The sequence below is a fragment of the Bos mutus genome, chromosome 16 (genome assembly GCF_027580195.1).
Source record: "Bos mutus isolate GX-2022 chromosome 16, NWIPB_WYAK_1.1, whole genome shotgun sequence".
NCBI classification, from domain to species: Eukaryota; Metazoa; Chordata; class Mammalia; order Artiodactyla; family Bovidae; genus Bos; species Bos mutus.
In genome coordinates this window covers 67,288,401-67,301,163 of record NC_091632.1, presented here as the reverse complement: position 1 = coordinate 67,301,163, position 12,763 = coordinate 67,288,401, and the positions used below count along the sequence as shown (strand labels likewise).

Below are 12,763 nucleotides of genomic sequence, written 5' to 3'. Positions count from 1 at the left end.
GGCAAGTTAAGTAAGTACAATAAAAATGTATTAAAAATAAATTTGTTTCAGAATAAAGTATTTAACAGTTGTAGGTAAAATTTAAAAATGTAGAAAGATTTTTATAACATTTTAAAAACTAACATTGCAGAATAGCAAAGTGTACCTTTTCCTTGTGTTTCTTTGTGGGCTCAAGGAAAACTTGTATTCTAAAATAATTACAGCAGTTATAACTGAAGACGGCTACTAAAGATAGTGGAAGTATTTAGGCCAAATTAAGTTAGTCTTGGGAAACTTGGTTGTACCCCCAGCCTGCCACCACAAACCATTCTAGAGAACAGAAGAATGCATGGGCAGGTGCTGTTGTCTCAGTGTGACCTCACATCATGTAGCCTCTGCGAAACTCCTTGTCTGTACATTCTTGAGAGAATGAGAGGTTTTTATTTTTAAAGGCAGTGAAAATAGTCTTGACTTGAGACTTCCGAGGGTTTCCACAGCCCCATGAGGATTCCCAGACCACGCTTGGGGACCGTGTCTCTTCCCTCCTCTCTTGGTGCCCCTTGCTCCCCATCCCCCCACCACTGCACCTGCCCAGATTTCGAATTTCATTCCATCTGGACTTACACTTGCTGTAGTGCTCCGCTGCCTTTGGATTACTCCCCTTCATTCCTTTGAGATTACTAACTCGAATTTTCTAACTCAAAAATTCTTTAACTCCCCTGGGATCTTGACTCATTGCTTCCCATGCCATCAGGCTTGGATTCCGTGTTTACGGTCACTCTAGCTTAGAGCCTCCGTTTTCTTCGATCTCTCCCTTTGCCTTACCTCCCTGAAGAAACCACAGCCCAGGCCAAATCGGCATTTCTCTCCTGAATAGCCAAGTGTAGTGCGGAGAAAGAAATGTGTGCACACCCACAACAGTAGTCTTAACTTGTGACCTCTCTCTGGTGGACCTTTAAAGGCTTCCCAGAAATCCTACCACATTATCCTTATTTGGTCTTGTTTCTATGTCATTCTCGTCTCCTCTTCATGATTTGAAGTTGCTCTCATCATGTCCCTAAGCACTGTCTGCAGCTACTCCTGTTAGTGCTGCCCATGGGTCTGCACTCTGCTAAGGCCTAGGATCTAGTTCATAGTCTTCATCTGATTAGAACTGGCGTTGATAGAGTTGATTACGCTTTTCCTTTTGAAGACTTTCTTCCTTTGGCTTCTAGAGCACTTCATTGATTTTTTTTTTTTTTCACTTCATTGATTTTTATCCTCGCTCTTTGTTTTTTCTCAGTTCCTTTTGATAGTTCTTCCGTATTTGCCAAATTTCAAAATGTTGGCATGCCCCAGGGCTTAGTCTTTGGGCTTCATTCCTCCATATCTGTGTCTGTTTCTCAAGATATTCCCAGGTTCAGTGATTTGCTAGAAGGACTCAGAGGACTCAGCGCATAGATACTTGGAGCCATGGTGTCTTACAGTGAAAGCATGCAAAGCAGAATTGACAAAAGACCCATGGTGGCATCTGGGAGAAGTTCAGTGGAAACCAGGGACAAGCTTTCAGGAGTTCCCTTCCAATGGTATTTGCTTAAAAATCCCCCTAGCAGTGAATTGTGACTAACTTGTGAGATGTCTCAGGGAAGTTCATTAGGGACTTGGTACCCAAGTCTATTACTAGAGGCTAGTCACTGAAGTACCCTCTGCCTAGCCTGTACCAAGACTCCAGACTCTTGAAAGGAAAGCAGATGTTCAGCAGAAACCCCACTGTTTACACAGCCATTTAGGCTTTTTGTCAGCATGGATTAGATTTCTTTTGTCTGTAATTTCACGTGAGTGAAATTATGTAGTATGTCTTCTTTTGTGCTGGCTTCTTTCATTCAGCATAATGCTTTTGAGATCCATCCATGTTGTTGAGTGTTTTAGTGGTGCATCCTTTTTTATTGCTGCATAGTATTCCATTGAATTGATATGCTAGAATTTGTTTATCTATTCATCTGTTGATAGACATTTGGTTTACTTTCAATTTGGGGATGCTAAGAATAAAGCTACCATAAACATTTAAGTAGAACTTTTTTTACGGACATATTATAAATTAAATATCTAGGTGTGGAATTTCTGGGATGTAGGAAAAGTGTATGCTTAATGTTATGAGAAAATGTACAAGTGTCTTGCACGTGGTTAAATCATTTTACATTTGTATAGCAGTATATGAGAGTTCTGGTGCTCCATACCCTTCCCAACACTTTTTTATTATCTTAATTTGAGCCATTCTAGTGGACATACAGTGATTTTAATGTTGGGTTTAATTGTATTTGCCTAATGACTAATGGTATTAAACATCTTTTCATGTCTTTATTGACCATTTGTACTATTTCTTTTGAGACATGTCTTTTAAAAATCATTACCCTGTTTTTATGAGATTGTCATCCTCTTACTGATTTGCCGTAGATTAGGTTACGTAGATCTAATCTAATCTGTACATAGATTGGCTTAGTGATTTGCAACCAGGGATAATGTCCGTCCGGGCCTGTGGGAATGTCTGGAGACATTTTTGGTTGACACCATTGAGGAAGGAGGCTTCTGTCTTCCTCCCCCACTTCCCCTCACCCATTTCTCTTTCCCTATTATCCCTCCCTCATTCCCTCTTCTCTCTTCCTCTTTTTGAGATTCGGTTTCATGTTAGGCTACTTTATATTTGCCTAGAGACCATTGGGCTTCCCTGATGGCTCAGATGGTAAAGTGTCTGCCTGCAACGCAGGAGACCCAGGTTCGATCCCTGGGTGGGGAAGATCCCCTGGAGAAGGAAATGGCAATCCACTCCAGTACTCTTGCCTGGAAAATCCCATGGACAGAGGAGCCTGATAGGCTACAGTCCATGGGGTCGCAAAGAGTCGGACAGGACTGAGCGACTTCACTTCACTTCAGAGACCGTTGGAGCACTAGTTTTTTTCCAGTTTCTTTTCTCCCCATCCTTCAGTTTAGATCTATCTTACTGTCTTTTTCCATTTTGCTGTGGTATTCATTTAGTCTGTAGTGAAGCCCATATGATAAGTTTTTTATTTGAAATGTTGGCCTTTTCAGCTCTAAGATTGCCTTTTTAAATTTTTATTTTAGTTTGTTTTCTTCTGAGATTTTTCTAGTCTGTTCACTCACTATATCTTGTTTTTAAACTCAACATATTCATTATAGCTGTTTTACTAGTTTTTGTCTGCTAAATCTATTATCTGAATCATCTGATTTATTTTGAGTTACATTTTCCTGCTTTTTCGCATGTCTAGGAACTTGTGACATATGTTGGGCATTGCATGATCCGTTATGTAGGAAGTATGGATTAATAGTGCTGTCTTCTTTTAAGAGACTTCCCTGGTGGCTCAGATGGTAAAGCGTCCGCCTGCAACGCAGGAGACCCAGGTTCGATCCCTGGGTTGGGAAGATCCTCTGGGGAAGGAAATGGCAACCCACTCCAGTACTCTTGCCTGGAAAATCCCATGAACAGAGAAGTATGGTAGGCTACAGCCCATGGGGTCGCAAAGAGTCAGACAGGACTGAGCGACTTCACTTCACTTCACAGACCATTGGAGCACTAGTTTTTTCCAGTTTCTTTTCTCCCCATCCTTCAGTTTAGATCAGTATCTTACTGTCTCAATAGTGCTGTCTTCTTTTAAGATGTGAGTTTTGTTCCAGCAGGCAGTTAAATTACCAGAGGATGTTTATTCTGCTAGGCTTGTTGTTTGTTTGCTTTAGTCTTTCTCAGCTTTATATTTTATTTTAGGGCATGGCTTCTACTCAGGGTGTGTTAAGTATTGTCATTTTGGAATCTTAACAGAATGCCTGAAGAGTGAGACTCTTCACATGTACTGAGCTGGAACTATTGAATTCCCCCGCAAGTGACCTCTGCTGTCTCCACTCAGCTCCCAGGCCTGCTGCAGCCCCTCGTTTTTATTCCTTGTGGATTCTTAGGCCAGTCCAGTGCAGCCTGGCCTCAGCCAAGGCATAGGGAAACCCCTCTAAAATTCTGTGCCATCCCCACACCCACCATGGTGCTTTTCCCTTCTTTCTTATATCTTATTCATAAATTCTAGCTTCCTCAACAGCTCTGGCCTCTGATCTCAGCTTTCTCAGTTGAGAAGAACCGTCATTTGGTTTTCCCTTGAGTTTCACTTCCCTGTTGTCAGGAAGGCTTATACAGAAAGCCAGTTTGATCATGGGGCTTATCTTGTGTATTTACTGGCTTTCAAGTCTCCTGCTGCCTGTTGGCCAGTGTCTAAAAACAGTTGTCTCATGTATTTTGGCCAGTCTTTTGTTATTGTTGTTTATAGTAAGAAATAGTCTGATGTCATGTATCCATCATGACTGGTAGTGAAAGTCCTTCTTAAAACTTTAGGGAAAAAACTTAAAGTGTTTTGAAATTATAATATACTTGTAATTATATAGAAAGGAGCTCAATTGTGATTTTTGTTTATTTTTACAAGTTGCCTCTTGTAACATGCCAATAAGTGAAGATTTTATGCCTTGCTTTTTTTTTCCCCAAAGGCTGACTTGCTAGCTACTTACTGAGATAATACATAGTAATTTGTTCACAAAGAGATCATTTGTTGTTACAAATATTCTTCAGAACTTGACAAAACTATCCAAAGAAAACTTGAGAGCTGGTGTATCCATGATAGAGCTCACTTAGAGGCTGAATTCCTTCATTGTAACTTGTATCAGACAGTACTGCTGGCTTGCTGCTATAAGCAGTGTTTTACCAGGAGGCTCCCTTAAGACAAGAGCTTGTCATTATTTACAGTGTCTTCTTTGTGGATAGCAGTCAGGATTGTTGAGTCTAAGAAAGGGTCAGGGATGACACTTTAAATTTCTTGAGATCGTTCAGAATGTCTTCCTTGATTTCCCAGAATCTGACTCTTCTCTCAAGTAATCAGTGTTTGTTAGTTTTCCAGTTTTTATTTCTACCTTTCACATAGCCTATATTACTGAATATAGGTATCTTAACATGTTCTGAAAAATTGTCTAGCATCAAAATTAAAATACTAATACATGAGAATTCCTGAAATTGCATGTGAAATGAGTACACTGTGCTTTGAAGTGGCAGGTTTGTTTCTCAACCAGTTTTGATGAAAGAGCTTAGCTTTGTGTGGAGGCTTTGTTTTATTTTGCTCTGGTTTTTCTGGTTGACAGGTTGGGCTGAGGTGATCTATTCATGTGTATAAATATGTATTTATAAGTACATAAAAGTTAAGCTGTGTATATGGAAGACATTCCTGGCTATACTTTCCAGATTTGTTTTTCATTTTTGTCAAGTTTATATCATTTTTATTCCTTGCGAGATGCCTGTCTTTTTCAAGATTGGTTGAGAATTTTCAAGGTGTTGTTTATTGCCACGGGCCTGGTCTCATATGTAGTACAGTTCTGAACAGAAAGAGAAATACCCCTCATTGATATAAAATTCAAAAGAAGTCAGTTACCTTTTCTGGCTTATGCTTTTAACACATTGCAGTTAACATTTAATTGCTTTGTTTCTTCCCATGGGTTCTTCAAAGCCTTGTGAATCCTTGTTTTTCTCAGCTAGATGCTGAGAAAATTGTTTTTGTTGTCACATATTCTCTCTGCTAAGTCACTTCAGTCGTTTCTGACTCTGTGCGACCCCATAGATGGCAGCCCACCAGGCTCCCCCGTCCCTGGGATTCTCCAGGCAAGAACACTGGAGTGGGTTGCCATTTCCTTCTCCGGGGCATGAAAGTGAAAAGTGAAAGTGAAGTTGCTCAGTCGTGTCCGACTCTTAGCGACCCCTGGACTGCAGCCTACCAGGCTCCTCCATCCATGGGATTTTCCAGGCAAGAGTACTGGAGTGGGGTGCTATTGCCTTCTCTGTGTCACATATTAGTTACCGTTTTAAAATAAAAAAAATCTGATACTCAAAACAGCTAAAGAGCCACATAAAACAGTATTCTATAATGAGACTTATTTAGACTTATTTTATAATGAGGCTTATGGTTAGATAAAAAGATACTTTTCATAAGATGCTTTTCAAATAATTAAGATAATACTATTTAAATGTCAAAATTGAATTATAGCATTTTTAAAGTAAAAGTGAGCCTTGAGACATTGAGCATAGACCCTGTTTTATCGATCAGATAAATAACCCGAAAAGTGGCAAAGGTACTTTCAGAGCCAGGATTCCAATACATAATCTTCTGACTGCAGGTGTTAAGTTCAGTTCAGTTCAGTTGCTCAGTCGTGTCTGACTCTTTGCGACCCCATGAATCGCAGCACGCCAGGCCTCCCTGTCCATCACCAACTCCCGGAGTTCACTCAGACTCATGTCCATCGAGTCAGTGATGCCATCCAGCCATCTCATCCTCTGTCGTCCCCTTCTCCTCCTGCCCCCAATCCCTCCCAGCATCAGAGTCTTTTCCAATGAGTCAACTCTTCGCATGAGGTGGCTAAAGTACTGGAGTTTCAGCTTTAGCATCATTCCTTCCAAAGAAATCCCAGGGCTGATCTCCCTTAGGATGGACTGGTTGGATCTCCTTGCAGTCCAAGGGACTCTCAAGAGTCTTCTCCAACACCACAGTTCAAAAGCATCAATTCTTCGGCGCTCAGCTTTCTTCACAGTTCAACTCTCATATCCATACATGACCACTGGAAAAACCATAGCCTTGACTAGACGGACCTTTGTTGGCAAAGTAATGTCTCTGCTTTTGAATATGCTATGCAGGTGTAGTGCTCAGCTAAAGAGAGACAGCTGTGCAGTGCCACACACAGGAGACCAAGGTTAGCTGGGGCAGTTGTGGCTCTTTTGCTATTAATGTGAGCTCTCATTACAAAGTCCTTCCTCACCTGTATCTCCTCTCCCCCTTTCTCACATTCCCTGGGCTTACCCATTCCAAATCCCCTGGTTTGAGGAACTTGTTTTCACCTTTTTAAAAACCCAACTCAGAGGGCTTCTTTTCTAAGAAATATTCTGAAAACTTTTCCTAGGAACTCTCTTTTATTCTTCTGGTTATTACTGTGTACATCCTTTTGTTGCATTATGTCATAACTGGTTGTTGGTTTTTTTTTTTTTCCTCTTTTAAATCACAAGTACCTAGTAATATATTATTTTCTCATATTTATTTGCTTTTTTATTGAAGTATAGTTGATTTACAATATTCTGTTAGCTTCAGTTCTACAGCAAAGTAATTCAGAGATAGATAATACGTATATATACTTTTTAAAAAAATTATTTTTGGCTGTGCTGGGTCTTTGTTGCTGCATGCTGTCTTTCTCTAGCTGCAGCGAGCAGGGGCTGCTTTTGCTTGTGATGTGTGGGCTTATTTTTGGTGGTCTCTCTTGTTGCAGAGCATGGGCTCTAGGGTGGTCGGGCTCAGTAGTTGTGGTGCATGGTTTAGTTGCTCCAGCATGTTGAATCCTCCCAGGCCAGTGATCCAGCCGATATCCCCTGCATTGGCAGGTGGATTCTTAACCACTGGACTATTGGGGCAGTCCTCTATATGTACTTTTTTGTTTTTGATTATTTTCCATTACCGGTTACTGCCAAGATATTGAATATAGTTCCTTGTACTATACAGCAAATCCTTGTTGTTTATCCATCATTTCATGTATTTTAATCCCATGGCCTAGTATAGTGTCTTTGGAGTGAATTAAATTGAAATCTGCAGTATTGGCAGATGAGAGGTTTAAAATAAGCTCTGATAAAGGCCTGAATGTTTACTTTGCACACAGCATGACTACTTGCGGTTTCGTTTTTCTTGTTTGCTTATTTTCAGATTTCTAGATACATTGTGGATAGTTGGGTTGCCAAGTCTGTGTCTTCAGATCAGTGATTCTCAAATATCAGGTCTGTGAGCAGGCTGCAGCTGAAGCTTCTATGGATTTTATACAAAGGCAGTGGGTTTTCTCATTTAGTGGGTCTAGCATGAATCCCAGGATCCTTGCTATTTTATTGTGTTCACTTTAAATCTACCCAGTTGTTTTGATGGTCAGCTATGGTTTTTCCAATAGTCATGTATGGATGTGAGAGCTGGACAATAAAAAAGGCTGAGGACTAAAGAATTGATGCCTTTGAACTATGGTGCTGGCGAAGACTCTTGAGAGTCCCTTGGACAGCAAGGAGATCAAACCAGTTAATCCTAAGGGAAATCAACCCTGAATACTCACTGGAAAGACTTGATACTGAAGCTCCATTACTTTGGCCACTTGGTGTAAAGAGCCAACTCATTAGAAAAGACCCTGATGCTGGGAAAGATTGAAGGCAGGAGAAGGGGGTGACAGACGATGAGATTGGTGGATGGCATCATTGACTTAGTAGACATGAGCTTTTGCAAGCTCTGGGAGATGGTGAAAGACAGGGAAACCTGGCGTGCAGCAGCCCATGGGGTTGTAGAGTTGGACACGCCAGAGCCACTGAACAACAGCAGCTAGGTTTGGGAGCCACAACTTCAGATAACAAGCTGTTCAATCAGAGTGAGATTACTTGGGGCAAACTTTTACCTGCTGTTTAAGAGCTTAAAGTTTCTTATTTCTGGTTCCCAGAATGTCTGGCACACAATTTGTAGAAATGAGATACCTTTAAGATGTTTTTAGGCTGAGTTTTGATTAATTGAAAGATGGTGATTGATTAACCTCTCTTTTTTATTATCATTTAAGGAGTATTCAGCCTTGGTGTTCCTGTCGATGCTCTCTTCTTTATCGGTAACCAGTTGGTGGCCACGAGTCATACAGGGAAAGTGGGAGTGTGGAATGCTGTCACCCAGCACTGGCAGGTTAGTTTTGACTAATGCGTATCACAGAAATGAGATTACTTCTGAAGCTTGTGCTAATTGTGCACGTGCTTTGTTCTGGTGGAATTCGTATTGTTTCTGTTTTGATTATATAGAATATTGAATATATTTAGTGGTAAATTAGCTTCTGGATACAAGTCTGACTATATATTCAAGAATCTTAAGTCACTTTGGAAAATGAGTGGGTTTTTATACTGTGGTTTGATATTTCTTTATTGCCTTGAAATGTTTTAAGTGTTATGCCTTGGGAATAGTAGTAGTTCAGGTAAACTTCGTCTCCTGAGTAGAAGCACAGTTCTGTAGGAAAATACAGGATAACTAGTTAAATGGTCTCAGGTACTTGAGAGGAACAAGAAGGATGTAAGACTAAAGAAAAGTTAATACCTTATTCTGAAGGAGAGGAGAAAATTAAAGAACTTTAAGCAGAGAGTGATTTGATCAGATCCATAGTTTAGAAAGATAACAGTAATAGCTAATACGAAAAGTGGACTGGAGATCAGGGAAGGTATCTAGCAAAAGAAACAGAGATTCAGCCAGAGTGAGTAGACTGTAAAGATGAGACTATTTGGAAAACATTTCGTAAGCCATCCTAAAACAATAAGGATTGGTATCTGATTAGACGTAGAAAATTAAAGAAGAGAGATGGGTTTCTAATTTTGACAGTTGGGTGGCTGGTAATATTTTAAATTGAAAGGGAATGGAGTGAGAGGAGCATATATGCTGGTGCATAGTGTGAGGAATACTTAGAATGATTAAATATGTTTCTTTTGAGATTCCTGTAGGTATTCGAATATAGGAGCTCAGGAAACAGTTGGGAGTACCCCCTTTGGAATTTAGGAAAGAAGAAAGGGCTAGAAAAAAACATTTAGAAACCGCAACCTGTGGTAATTGAAAGATAAGAATTGATAAGATTTTCCATTGAAAGGGTATCTGTAAAGAAAAGCCAGAACTAAAATCCTGGGGAACATTAGCTTTTTAAGGGAACAGGATAGGAAATGAAGAGCTAAAGGGACACATATGGTGCAATTGAGAAATGGCGTTGGTTTTGGTGGTAGAATATCATTTGCAAAGTTAGGTTGTGGTGGGGAGACAGATTGCAGGAATTGAGAATTTAAAAGATCAGAGATTAGAGACAGCAAATTTAGCATGTCTTTCATAAGTTTGATGGTGAAGTAGAGCAGAGAAATGAAGTGATAGTTTAAGGATCAAGGCTAGATGAAGGAAAAGATATTCAGTGCTTTATTTTTTTCTCTAGGGTTTTAGAAACTTGAGCATGCTTGTTAGAGAAGGGAGTTGGCAGAGAAAGCATTTAAAGATGGAAAGAATGGAGATGTTGCTAGTCCCATAGAAGTCAGGAGTATATGTACATAGTGTCTAGGACATAGTAGACCCAACAGAGAAGAGAGGCTTTTTTCTCTGTGACAGAAGAGTCAGGAAGGAGTTCTGTGGAGGAGAAAGACATGGAGGTATGTTTCAGGGATTGCAGAGATTATAAATCCTTATAAAGGACCTGGCTGGTACAGTTATATGAGTTTCCTCCTTAATCCTCAGTACTGGGAGGGAACAAGAGCAAGAGAAAACAGTGTTGGCTTGATTCAGGATTGAAGATGTAATTAAATAGGTATGACCCACAAAGGGAAGAGAAAACATAAAATGGCAAAGCAGTTGAAATTGTAAAATTGTAATGGAGTACCAGGTAAGCAAAGGAGGGTGCAAGGATTCTAGGGACTAGAGGGAAGGTAGAGCAGGTTGATGACTTCAAAGGAGTGGAAATGGTACAAACAGGAAGTTGTTGTCAAAGGCCGAAATAAAGATTTTGGAGTTGGAGCAGTTCTCGGTGATGTAGTCATTTAAATCATATGTTGGACTGACTTAAAGGTGAAAGTAGTTGAAATAGGGGTCAGAGAACTGTGAGGGTCATCAGGGTGGACATGTAGGTACCAAGATAGTGATAGAGAATGGGACAGAAAGCCCGCTGATCAGATGCCCAGCTCCTTAGCAAAGGTGATAGGTTGATCTGGAAGCTGCAGTTGGGGCAGAGAGAGGGTAATCGAATGTCATGCTTGGGTTGAGCTTGTGCAGGGATGTCCTTGAGATCTTATGCCAGGGCCTAACAAGTGCCAATACTTTGGCCACCTGATGAGAAAAGCCAGTTCATCAGAAAAGATCCTGGTGCTGGGAAAGATTGAGGGCAGGAGAAGAAGGGGATGACAGAGGATGAGATGGTTAGATAACATCACCAACTCAATGGACATGAGTTTGAGCAAACTCTGGGAGATAGTGAAGGACAGGGAATCCTGGTGTGTGCTGCTGTTCATGGGGTCGAAAAGAGTCAGATACTATTTAGCCACTGAATAGCAACAAAAGATGGTGGGGAAGTGGTGAGAGAATGAGTGACTTCCAACGAAAGAGATTACCATCAGGGAAAATTAAATTTCATTCTAGGTGAAGACATGGAAGTCATGGTTGTAGAAAAAAGATACTAGCTAAGATTAGGTGGGGCTAGTGTCAGCAGATTTAGCATTGTTACTGTAAATCATCTGCCTGCAATGGAGGAGACGCAGGTTCAATCCCTGAATTGGGAAGGTCCCCTGGAGGAGGAAACGGCAACCCACTCCAGGATTCTTGCCTGGAAAATCCCAAGGACAAAGGAGCCTGCTGCTGCTGCTGCTGCTGCTGCTGCTGCTGCTGCTGCTGCTAAGTCGCTTCAGTCGTGTCTGACTCTGTGCAACCCCAGAGACGGCAGGCCACCAGGCTTCCCCGTCCCTGGGATTATCCAGGCAAGAACACTGGAGTGGGTTGCCATTTCCTTCTCCAGTGCATGAAAGTGAAAAGTGAAAGTGAAGTCACTCAGTTGTGTCTGACTCTAGTGACCCCATGGACTGTAGCCCACCAGGTTCCTCCGTCCATGGGATTTTCCAGGCAAAAGTACTGGAGTGGGGTGCCATTGCCTTCTCCAACAAAGGAGCCTAGTGGGCTACTATCAACAGAGTCACAAAGCGTGACATGACTGAGCACACACACATGCACTGAAAATCCTAACCAAGCAAATATGACATACTCAGGGCAGGTAGTGGTCCGTACACAAGAGGTGTCAAGTCTCCTCGCTAGTGACTGAGCTAATTCATATAGGACCTTCCATATAGGCACAGAAGAGGCATCATAAAGGTGTTACCATAAAAGTGATGGGCCAGGGAGTGTGGGAAAGGACTGATCTAGGTTGATCTAAAATCGAGGAGGAGGGATTCTTCAGCTGGTGCTATTCCTGTAAAGAGGAATGTGGATTTTAACGATTTATGGAAGGTCTGCTCTCAGGTAGGTTACTTGGCTAATATGTCAAGTCTGAACTTTGAGTGGCTCGGAGAAGTGCTGCTATCGGTGCCATACAAGTGGTGAGGTGCATTTCAGTTCCTAAGGGGACGTGTGTCTTCATCACCTTTTTTGTTTTTTCTGATGTCACAACTGCACATAAAATTTTTCATATTTTTGAGATCCCTGAAACTATACTGGTGTCCTCAATGTGGATACTTGTTAAGCTTTTAGTCCCATGGGTATAACCTGTTGCTTCTTGTCTGGTACATGCATGAGTTGAAAACCATAGCTGACAAAGTAGGTTTGTTATCACATTTCAGGAAGACCTGGGGTAAGTTGAACATTCATGCAGCAAACAAGCCTTGTAACTTATAACCTAGATAGATGATTTATTTTTATTTTGGTGTGCAGGACCGAGCTAATATGTCATGAAATCTCAGTGTCTGATCTGAAAATCTCAACAGACAGTTCTGACCTGGGGCTGACTGCTGTGGCACGGATGAGCAGGTTCTGATCTGGCCTATAGCCACAGTTCTGCCCAGGAGTAACACAGAAGTACACAGGACAACTGGTGTAGTTCCTGACTCCAGTTGTATGATCAAGATTGATTTGAAATATTTGAGTCAGATGAGCAAGCCTGAGAGCAAGCGTTTTTAAGCCTCAAAGCCATGGTGGTATTTAGGTGTAGCAGTTGCTTACTGTAG

General features: G+C 41.2%; 1 protein-coding gene and 1 non-coding gene across 3 annotated transcripts in view; both read left to right on the top strand.

Moving 5' to 3' along the window:
• Positions 1 to 12,763, top strand: part of KCTD3 (potassium channel tetramerization domain containing 3) — a 75,810-nt gene that overhangs the window by 32,749 nt on the left and 30,298 nt on the right. For both annotated transcript variants that reach the window (XM_070385519.1, XM_070385520.1), the window contains one exon: positions 8,614 to 8,729. In XM_070385519.1, the coding sequence (XP_070241620.1) occupies positions 8,614 to 8,729 (116 nt within the window). The remainder of the gene's footprint in view (positions 1 to 8,613; positions 8,730 to 12,763) is intronic.
• Positions 2,681 to 2,752, top strand: TRNAC-GCA (transfer RNA cysteine (anticodon GCA)). The gene has a single exon. It is a non-coding gene; the product is annotated as a tRNA-Cys (tRNA).